Source organism: Artemia sp. Qi Xiang Cuo, chromosome 14, assembly GCF_049724085.1.
Source record: "Artemia sp. Qi Xiang Cuo chromosome 14, ASM4972408v1, whole genome shotgun sequence".
Classification (NCBI taxonomy): Eukaryota; Metazoa; Arthropoda; class Branchiopoda; order Anostraca; family Artemiidae; genus Artemia; species Artemia sp. Qi Xiang Cuo.
In genome coordinates, this window is record NC_142807.1 from 34,190,415 (window position 1) to 34,201,570 (window position 11,156).

Genomic DNA, 11,156 nt, shown 5'->3' on the forward strand with positions numbered 1-11,156 from the left:
TACATTATCTGTTTTAATTTTTAATTACCAATTTCAGTTGCATCATATGAGGCGACTTCGAACTCCCATTGTCTAAACTCAGCAAATAAGGAATACATATGAAACAATTCTCCAGCGAAAAGCATAGCCTCTTGCCCACCAACACCAGCGCTTACTTCTAGAATAGTGTCACTTCTTTCTACAACATCTTCAGGAACAAGGGCATCCAAAGCCTTAAAACACAACAGAGTATTACAAAGTTAAGTCATAAACGCAATAAACACAATTCGCTACTTGTAGACTAGTTAAACGTGTCTAACTGGATACAATAGTTCAATTTAAAGTTTAAACCTAGATAGTAACATACTTATAGAGCAGTTGTAGACTATTACTCATTCAGGACAGGTCTTTAACTTTTATTTTAAACTTTGCAGAGAATACCAAAATCTACACTACCAAAATTCCCAAAATAGCTGAATTTCCAGAAATCTAAGCATGGATTAACTTAAAAATTTGAATTGGTTTAATATTCAAATTAACTTATACAATTCATCTTAAATATATGTTCTAAGACTAGCTCCTTTCAAGAGCAACAGCACCAGACAGGCTCACCTAATGGAAAAAGATAGTATCTGTATAGGAGTAAAGACTAATGGAAACTCATGAGAAAGGAAACTGACACTAGTGTTAAACAGGAAAATGACCGATACCATATATCGCTTGGCGATTTTGTCTCTATTTTTGGCCTATCTTAAATTGCTACATACCATCCTAGACTTATCCTTTCAGGTACTTTAAAATGCAGGAGAGGATAAAGAAAGCAGAATTCCATCGCCAGTATATTTTCGCAAGGTAAACTAGACTTACATTATCCATAATGGACTTCAACTTAAAATTATTCTTGAAACAATTAAATGTTGTTTATTTATCACTTACAGTATACTTTAACCTAAATCTTGGAGAATCGCACATGAATTACATCAACATATCCAGTTTCCTGTGAAATTGTATTTTTTTTATGAAGTCCCCAGACACGACACTATCAGTGGCGCTATTTGCTTTGAATCCCCATCTTCTCACCTTTAACCGCTGAACTTCCAACTTTGTTTTCTACCTTCAAATTTCTTCGATTGTTCATTGTAAGATTTTAAGGAATTGATTCGGTTTACTTGCCCCTAAATCTTTTTAAATAACTGAATTAAAAATTAAAATAAATTAAAAGCTACAAACATGTTTTTATGACAAAAACACTATTATGAATTGCTCTAAGCAGAAGTTTGATCAGGAAACTGATAAGAGAGTTAGGTTTCTATGATTAAACTTCTGGGGGGGGGGGGTCTCTGGAACGAACTTGAGTTCACTCTCTTTCCAGTTTCCTATACTCTTTGGGCCTATTATTAAGCAAAACAACTATCTCAACTATCTAATTTGGAAAGTCCATATTCAATTTAGAAACCTGTTAACCACTTTATCCATTTCAGAAGACGTCAACTATCTAATTTGGAAAGTCCATATTCAATTTAAAAACCTGTTAACCTCTTTATCCATTTCAGAAGACGTCAACTATCTAATTTAGAAAGTCCATATCCAATTTAGAAACCTGTTAACCACTTTATCCATTTCAGAAGACGTCAACTATCTAATTTGGAAAGTCCATATTCAATTTAGAAACCTGTTAACCACTTTATCCATTTCAGAAGACGTCAACTATCTAATTTGGAAAGTCCATATTCAATTTAGAAACCTGTTAACCACTTTATCCATTCTAGAAGACGTCAACTATCTAATTTACTTACTTACTTAAAGCTCTTGCTCGGCAGCGTCGCCAGCGTAGAGGGAACCAGTCGTCAGTGCCGTCAGTCTTCTCCAGAGTGGTCGGTTCAGGGCGAGGGTTGTCACTTCAGCCGGGTTGATGTTTCTGGAGGCAAGCCGATCACGGATGACGTCCGCCCATCTGGTGCGTGGTCTTCCCCTAGGACGCCTCCAGCCGTTTGCAGCTGGGTTGAAATCGAAGATGAGCCGGGCGGGTGTTTGGGCAGGCAGACGGAGCAGATGACCATACCAACGCAGCGAGCGAGACTCAAGCTGCTCGGACAGGGGTGGGAGTTTGAAGGACCTGAGGATTTCTGAATTGCGTACCCTGTCGGGCCATCTGGAGCGTTTGATTTTTCGGAGGTGTTTCGTCTGGATGGCATCTACCTTCAGCGTCTGTGTCTGAGTCAGCGACCAAGTCTCAGCAGAATAGAGCATAACGCTGGCAACCGCAGCAGAATATATTCGTGCTTTGGTGAGACGGCTGATCTGGGGTTTATGGAAGACTTTTTTTAGAAGGCGACCGAAGACAGAGTTTGCTTTTGCCGCTCTTGCTGATATTTCGGCATCTAGGTTTCCGTTTGAGCAGGCAATTGAACCAAGGTAGGCAAACTGCTTGACTACCTCTACAGTCTGGCCACAAATTTCCACAGATGACAGGGGGTTGGACGGCGTTTTCTCAACGGGCATTATCTTGGTCTTCGACCAATTTATTTTCAGACCGAATTTCTCAGCGGCAGAGGCCAGTGTTTCCTGTGTAGTTTTGAGGTCACTAATGTTTTCGCATATTAGCGCTACGTCGTCGGCAAAGTCGACGTCTGAAAGAATTCTTCCAGCAAAGCCTATGCCGAACGGCTGCACCTGTTGTGTTTTATTCAGGATATGGTCTATTACACAGTTAAAGAGCTCAGGTGCAGCGGCACATCCTTGCCGGACACCATTTTTAATTTTGAAATATCCAGAAGGCCGTCCATTTACGATCACCGTACTTTCAGTGTTATTATACAGCTCTTTGAGGAGACGGACGATTTTCGTGGGTACGCCAGCAGACTGGAGGATTAGCCATAGTGACTGCCTATCAACAGTGTCGAAGGCAGATCGAAAATCGACAAAGGCAATGTACGCCTTCCTCTTATATTCAAGAGTTTTCTCTACTAGCTGTCTAATCGTATGGATTTGCTCGGTGGTCCAATTTAGGAAACTGTTAACCACTTTATCCATTTCCGATGACGCAGTGATTTAAATTTATATTATTTACAGCGGCTTATACGAAATAGTCTTTTTCTTTAAAAGGTTTGTTATAAAAACATCAATAACTTTATTTATTGGATATACTAGCAAAACATCGCCTAACCAATTCACTTCGTTGGTTAACAATTGGTTAGTCAACTGGTTGGTTGGCTTAACAATAATTACTTGCTGTCAATACCAACTACAACCAGATTTTTACAAGAAATTGCCATTTCTAAGCAGCCTATATCACAGCCCCCTTTTCGAATCTTTGACAGAACGTTCTGAATATTTGGCTTGAAACAAGGGTACGTAATTAACAGAAAAATACGTTTTCTCTCCCTCAGTCACAGACAAATAGATTCTTTCTTCAATTAAACCAGAGCTAGAAAATGATATAGGTCAAACTCAAGCCCAAACATAACCCTGATTTTAGAGTTCAGTTACAATTTTTCTTTGTAGTTGTTCGGTTCTGATAAAATATCTATAAAATGGAAACATATAGTCTACAAAACGAAGCAGAGAACAGCAGGAATAACCAACGGTGCTTATACAGCTGTCCAGTGCTATCCGTACATATCGTAAATAGAGGAAAAGAACATTAACAAATATTTTCACTAGTTTAAATTCATGTGGATTCTAATTTTAAGGTTTTAGTGGTTAACACAGGACATTCAATGGAGCATTGCTTGACTGACACATGAAGAAGAAAAAAACTTAAAAAAAAATCATTCAATTTTTTCCAGAGGATTATATTCACATATTCAAGGACATTAGACTCAAATATTCACAACTGCATGTATTTTAATGTGTTCTTATTGCATTTTCCTAGAAAGGGACATCTTCAGAGTCCTTGGCACATTTCTCTACACAAAAGATGTACTAATAATGAAGTGGCCATGCATTTCTTCAAGCAAAGGAATTTACCCAGAGCGAAACTACTTTGTTGTGTCGTCAAGAATACTGGCTTGCTGGAAACAACCAACGGTGACTCAACCATTCCCAATAGGTCATTTTTTATCTTTAATTGTTGTTAAATTTTGTATTAGCTTTTTTTATTTATTAATACAAGTACCGTTAAGTGTAATGCTTGTCGCTTTAACCTGAATCTTTAATTAGAAAAATACCTAGAAAACTTCATTTTAGTCACCTCATAGGTTTTCCTACACTATTTAGCCCTGGTAAGTATGGGTCCAATACAGACCGCAATAATCACATTCAATCAAATTACTCTAAAGAGAATTTCAACAAATTCTCAGCAAGATGAATATCAAAATTCTCTTTCTGATTATGCTACTACCGACTATAATTATGCTGCTATGCTAAACTTGGAGGATAGACCTGACCTTATAGGATAGTCTTCGTCTTGGTGAAGCCACACTTAAAAAAAAAAGAAATAATGGAAAAGAAGAAAGGAAATCGTTGAATAGATGGTAACTGTAATCATAAACCAAAAAAAAATTTAAAAAATATATATCAAATAACATACTTCTGTATGCAGTATCCGAAACTTTTCGAAAAGTTTATCCTTCTCCTCTTTGACTAGTTCAGCAAATTCCACATCGTCTAAAATGAAAAATTTACACAAAAGATTTTTCCAAGCATAGTTTTTTTTAAATAGGATTGCTGTTTTGTTACTTAAAATACACTTAAACAATGGTATTAGGCTATACATAATCGATCATATAGCAGTTGCCAAATTTAGCCAAATTATTAACGTAATAACCGTAAAATTTCGCACAGAAAGAAGGTCGACCAAATCTAAGGTAATAACATGTCAGGATAGTAGCTGTATAATACACAAAACAGGTCTAAATCTTCAACATATTGTCTCAACTTCTTTCAACCATGCTGATTCTCGGAAAAAAACCGGCATGACATAATGATGTCATGCCGGTAATAGAAGATCAATTATTGCCAATAACATTCCTTTCGCTACCACCCCTGTCAAACAATCCATCTCTGCTAGTTTGATTCCAGTTTTCAGCTTCACTCTTATTCCATTGGTATTTCTATAATTATTAAGTTTCTTTTCAGTATATTTCTTCTAAAAATATAAATTACAATTACTAAATCTTGCCAAATTTAGCTATATTTCTTGTCAAAACAGGCTAAACTACAAAAATTTAGCTCACTTTCAATAAGACAGCAGAAGATGGGATTAAGGTAAAACTATTAAACCCTGAAAACTAAATAGATAAAACAGAAATGATCTACAAGTAAATGAATTTGATCTTGGAAGAGCAAAAACAGAAACAAGAATAATGATAAAATTTCTCCTTCAAGATATTGAAAAACTAACTAGGTTTTTTCTCTTCTATTAATTGATCTTGTCCCTGGCGTTCTGGGAAGGCCTTAAATTAAAACAGACACAAGGTCTTAAATCACAACAGAACCACAATAGGTATCAAAATAAATTTGTTGAATTTTAGGCTATCTAGTACAACAGGAACGACAATGAGTTTAACAAAATAATAAATAACATTAAAATTTCTAAAATGTCATAATATTATTATAAAAGGAGAAATTACAGAGCAGTGCATGAAACTGTATTCTTTTAGTTATTAATTAGCATATAAAATGTCGTGGATGCTTGGAAACGCATTGTGTCATTGCCTCACCCATAAATGAGTATTTTTATATATTTCAAATTTAAAACACCTAAAGCAACAACTCTTTAAAACTTGCTTTTTTGTCAATACCACAACCCAAAACATCAAGTATCATGAAAGAAAATGGAAGCTTCACCGCTTAAAATTCATAGAACAGGAGAAAATTACGAAAATTCACACAAAACTTCACAAACGACTTCCTTTTGTTACCTTAGTTATACTACAGATATAAGAAACATATTAATAACTGTGAGTAAACGAATAGATCATAAATAAATCTCAGCTGGGACTGCTAAAAACCGTTGGGCATAGCAATAGGTCCACATAATTTTGATCCTCAGAGGGAGGAGCCCACAAGACGACTATTGTTCAATTTAGCTGGGGGAGGGGGCCTTCTGATCAATTTCATAGTTTTTGTCTTACTTTGTGCACAGGGGTGTCGATTTACCTTTTTATTCTGAAATACAAGATGAAAACCCTCATCGTCTTTTACATTAAGTAGAATAAAATATCCTGCCATGTAAATTTCAAGTCTCCTTTCCTGAATATACTCTATGTCTTTCTCTTACCAATGGTGCATTTGAGTCTAGGTATACTTTAGAGCTGGTTTAGGCAGTAATTCAGGGACAGGTTTAAAACAGGATTATGATTGTTTTTCCCTTCATTTTAGTTTAATAACAAATAGCAACTCTTCTCTTTCATATTTCACTTTCTTTTGCTGAAACTGAACTCTTTTGGTGTTTTTTCTTCTAGATTTTTTTGCTGGACTTACATATAATATAAATAATATGCATAGTATAAAGAATTACAATACAATCATGATAGGTCTTCAAAACACTCAAGTGAACTACTAGTATTAGATAGCCCTTCTAGGAAGACAGTTAATAAACTAACATGTAAATCAGCCAATCTGCAGGCAGAAATTGGCTTCTTACAAGCTCAAACTTGTCTGCAGACAGATATTGACTTTTTGCATGCTCAAACTTGAGCATGCTATCACCAGCAGGCAAAGCACGATTGTAAGCTTATGTATCTCTCATGAAAATAAATATGCTAAAAAGAGAAAATCTTTCAGAAAGAGGAATCCATATTCTATGGTTTGTATTTGAGTGAAAATATATTCTTCTAACACTAACTATAAGAAGAAACAAAGAGCTAAATAACTAACAAAACAAGAAAAAATTTCTGCACACACCCTTAAAGAAAATCTGTAGGTACAACCAGGGGGGCTAGAGATCCTCTTCCTTAAAGCTGTAAACTGTTTTAAAAATATGTCGAAAGCAGGAAATTGAAGTTTTACTGCATTTCCCCCTATGCACCCAAGAAAATCTTGATTCTTTGACTCCGCCTCCCTTCTGAAAAATCCCGGTTGTCCCACGTAGTGCTACTGGTTGTTGTTGTTCCTTAAAAGCTATCAACTAATAGTTTTGTCAAGACGATTCTTCATATTTTTAATGAATACAATAAAAATTGGGATTCAAATTATGAAAAATTGTCGTTTTGGATTCTCACATTCAATATTAAATATTTTTGAAAAAACAGAAATGATTATTTATATTGCAAGCCTACAACCACAAAACTTGGGAAAAAACAGATACTTTGATTTCAGGCAAAAACTCACATCACAAGCAATAGCATTTTACAAAAATGTTGGCATTTTTGCAGCACACAACAAAAATTGCATTTTTTTTGCAATAATCGAAGTTCCTTTCGTAATTTACATTATCAAATCATTCATGTACTAGAATAGCCAATAAAGTCTATAAAAAGCTTGAATTATTCACCTGCCTTCCATTGACTGAAGTTCTTTTTCATCTTCTTCATATTTGGTCCAAATGGACATCAAATTGTCAATTTTGCTTTTTGTAACTCCATCACATTCGTGTGAACGTTTTTCTAATATTTTGAATAGTCTACGGTCAAACGTTGATGAAGCGCTGCGAGACGATAAAACAAACGGAATTCTTCCAATGTTGAGAAGTAAATTATTATTTCTTCGAAGTGTTGTCAATATTTGAAAGGTGATCATTTTGAGATTTATTTCCAACCAATTTGAAAGTAAAATTCAACAAGATAAAAATTCCGCACCTAAAAGACCAAACAGAAAATTCACCATCACTAATATAATATGCAATACCATGCAGCCTCAAGTACCATATAATTAAAGACTTAGGTAATTGAAATTAATTACTATGCATGACATTACTTGAGAAGAAAAAATAAAACTTCAACGCTGTTTACAGCCAATAGTATGAACTAAAATATCTGAGTCTAGTATTCTGAGTTCCACACTGCAATTTTTAAATTTTCTTAAATCCATGGTTACCACGTAGGCTACTAATTTTATTGAAATAACAAAAAATCTACAGAAGGAAAACTCAACATAAAAGATTGAAAAAAACTCAGTGATAGAGAAGATCATATTATATTTTTGAATTAGCATAAAATGTTGTTCAAAATTTCCATAAACAACTAAACTTCTTTTATACAATGCTTCACATTCCCTAAATTCTACAAAAAAATGTACACTAAATGCTCAAGAAAATGATAAATCACATTTTTCTATTTAAGTTTTAAAAAAATACACAGATTAATCTTCAAAAATTTCCCTAAACAATTAAACTTCTTTCGTATAATGGTACACATTTCCTTTATTCTACTAAAGAAATGTAGAGTATGTTAAGAAAAATGACAATTAATTTTATTATTTGGATGAAAAAACATGAATTTGTTTCCTTAGCTATGCAGTGAAAATAAAACCTATAATAAAGTCACAGCAGAGTCTCAAACGTTTATCCCGATATACAAATCCTTTAGAAGAAAAAAAAAGCCTATTTGAGTAACAAATCTTAAAAATTTTATTATCTTCATAGCAAACAAACAGCAGCAATGCCATATGTAGGGACTAGGGACATGTTGAATTCACTTTGGAAGACAATGTGAACATTTCTAGGCAAGCAGTGAGGTGTATTTTAGAGACTGAAAGATAGCAAAGTACTGCCAAAACAAAAAAATTACCAAAACCTTGTCGTATCCCACATCTGATACGCGTAAACTAACAAACAGAGAATCAATGAATTGGAAGAAATACTGGAAGAATGAAAATTCCAGCAGCAATACAAAAAGAACATAAATATTGCTGCGAACTCTGTCAAGACACTAAAGTCCAGTTACTAAAGTAAAAGAAAAAAAAAAGCAATAATCAAACAACTTGAAAGCTACATCCATAAGTACCCTGCCAAAGGGGACCTTAAAGCAGAAATAAATTTTAGGTCTGGACAAAAGCTGCCCACTAAGGTGATAAATTTATGCTTACATCTATAGATCTGGCGTTCAAGAAGAACAAGTAGTAAAACAAAAATTTTTAGGTCAGGGTACATAAGCCTTCAAAAATGGGTCAACAAAACTTCAGTTTCCAATCAGCTTGAAACTTCTACGGATCAGTCCTTGGGCCAAAGTGACATCGAGTGTTTGTGGAGAAGAAAAAGGACATGAGAGGGGCGACAAAGGAGCCGACAAATCTTGGTCTTTGATTTGTTGGAGACGTTTGGTCTGGAATGCAATTAAACTCAAAGGAATATAAAATGTTAATCATGGTTTAAGATTTTCCTTCTAAACTATCCACTGCAATAGTCCAGTTTATCTCCTCTTCTGACCTAAACACTATGATGCTATAAACCATGCAAGTTAGACTGGAAATCTCCCAAATTTAAGTTATATTTGAGTAGCAATAGCCTATATCAGGTAATAGACCAACTGAACCGGTATAAGAATAACCAGACGCCATCCCTACTAGATTTGATAATCACTAACGACCCAGGATTGTTAGTGAACACAGAGTACCTCCCTCCCATTGGTACCAGCGACCACGTCTGTATCTGCCATGACTTGCTGCTTAGTCAACAAACAATTGTACTAAATGAACTTACACCAACTATACGAAAATCAGGGAGATAATACGGCCAGTAGAATTGAACCAAGTGATTGTCGAGGGAGATATTGAGCTAGCCTGGCAAAATTTCAAGAACACTCTGCTCCAAGCTGAGAGGACATGCATTTCAATTTCATTTGTGATGGCACCAAAACATTGCCACACCTGAACTGGCCTATTAAAAGGGCTATGAACAGTAAGACGAAGAATTTTTCAATGCAAATGCACACACCATTGGGATAGCTTTGCAGGAGCAAGGAATAAACTGAGGCAACTGTCTAGGCACTTCATAGCAGACTATGAAGATAACTTGGCACTGAACATCAAAGACAACCCAAACAGGTTCTGGAGATACATATCTGCTAAAGATAAGAACAGGCAAACTATTCGATTCCTGGTCACCCTGAAGGAAAAAAGCTGGAAGATCCTGAGGACATGGCAAATTTGCTGAACAACACATTTGCATCCAACCTCTCAGTGGACCCCACTGAGGAGCCACAATGCCGTTCCCCAGGGTGGTCGAGAACCCATTGCCAAAAATTTACGTCACAATGGACGAGATTAAGAAAAGGCTGAGTAAACTAGATCCCAACAAAGCTAAAGGCCCAGATGGTATACATCCGAGGCTCCTTAAAGAACTTGCAGATATAGTAGCCGAGCCGCTCTGTTTGCTATTCAAGCCGGCCCTTCAGACTAATAGCCTACCTTCAGATTGGTGGACAGACATAATTACTCTGATATTAAAGAAAGGATCTAGAACCCAGCCTGAATTACCAAACCATTAGCCTGACCTTGGCTGTGGCCAAACTTATTGAAGGGATAGCCATTGATGCAATCATAGTGCATATGACCAAGAATTGCCTTCTTTTTGGTGGTCAGCATGGCTTCAGAAAAGGCATGTCTATCAAAACAAATCTAATACCAGCTTATGAATCCATAACTGATCTACTGGAACAGGGGTTTCCAGTTAACATATTCCTCCTGGATGAAACTAAGGCCTTTAATAAAATGTCTCACCGCTACCTGATGATCAAGCTGTCAGTATATCAGATAGACAATGATGTTGCCCAGTACAGCTTCCTATCTGGCAGAATCCAAATTTTTACTGTATATGATGAAAGAGGTGACCTCATCTATTCCACACCAGTTAACATTAAGTGTGGTGTCCCCTAAGGGATCAAACTAGGCCCAACACTGTTTAACCTCTACGCAAATGACACTCCTGAAGTGGTCAAGAATGACTTGGCACTGTATGCAGACGGTTCCAAACCATTTGGTTCAGCAGCCTCAACAGAAAATTGTTCCTCTCAACAAGAAGATCTCAACAACTTCTGTCTGTGGGCAACAACCTGGACGCTCTGCTTCAACCCATGCAAATGCAAAGCACTGCATCTTGGTCCAAACAACCTGTGCCATAGTTATGACATGGTTGGCTCTACAGGTGCTGATATACCCAATTCAGAGTGCCAAGGAAGAGTGTGGTCGTGGGGTAACCATTGACAATAAGCTTAAACTTCATAGTCACTGTTGGGACCAAGCAGCTAAGGCAAACAAGGTCCTTGGTTTGATCAAGCATTCAGTGACAAGTCACC

At 36.1% G+C, this 11,156-nt stretch overlaps 2 protein-coding genes across 2 annotated transcripts in view; one reads left to right on the forward strand and one right to left on the reverse strand.

The window, feature by feature from the left end:
• LOC148944395 (peptide chain release factor 1-like, mitochondrial) overlaps window positions 1-7,721 on the reverse strand; it is a 28,552-nt gene extending 20,831 nt beyond the window's left edge. The window contains exons 1-3 of the mRNA XM_089100274.1: window positions 7,422-7,721; window positions 4,511-4,587; window positions 29-212 (exon numbers count right to left, since the gene is read on the reverse strand). Coding sequence (XP_088956400.1) covers window positions 29-212; window positions 4,511-4,587; window positions 7,422-7,662 — 502 coding nt within the window. The 5' untranslated portion in view covers window positions 7,663-7,721. The remainder of the gene's footprint in view (window positions 1-28; window positions 213-4,510; window positions 4,588-7,421) is intronic.
• Window positions 7,722-10,410: 2,689 nt separating this feature from the next.
• Window positions 10,411-10,737, forward strand: LOC148944396 (uncharacterized). The gene has a single exon (XM_089099914.1). The coding sequence runs from the start codon at window positions 10,411-10,413 to the stop codon at window positions 10,735-10,737; it is 327 nt and encodes a 108-aa protein (XP_088956040.1).
• Window positions 10,738-11,156: the final 419 nt, after the last annotated feature.

Bases quoted from the DNA above. Each gene is read 5' to 3' on its own strand.
- LOC148944396 (XM_089099914.1), top strand. From the start codon at position 10,411: ATGACCAAGAATTGCCTTCTTTTTGGTGGTCAGCATGGCTTCAGAAAA.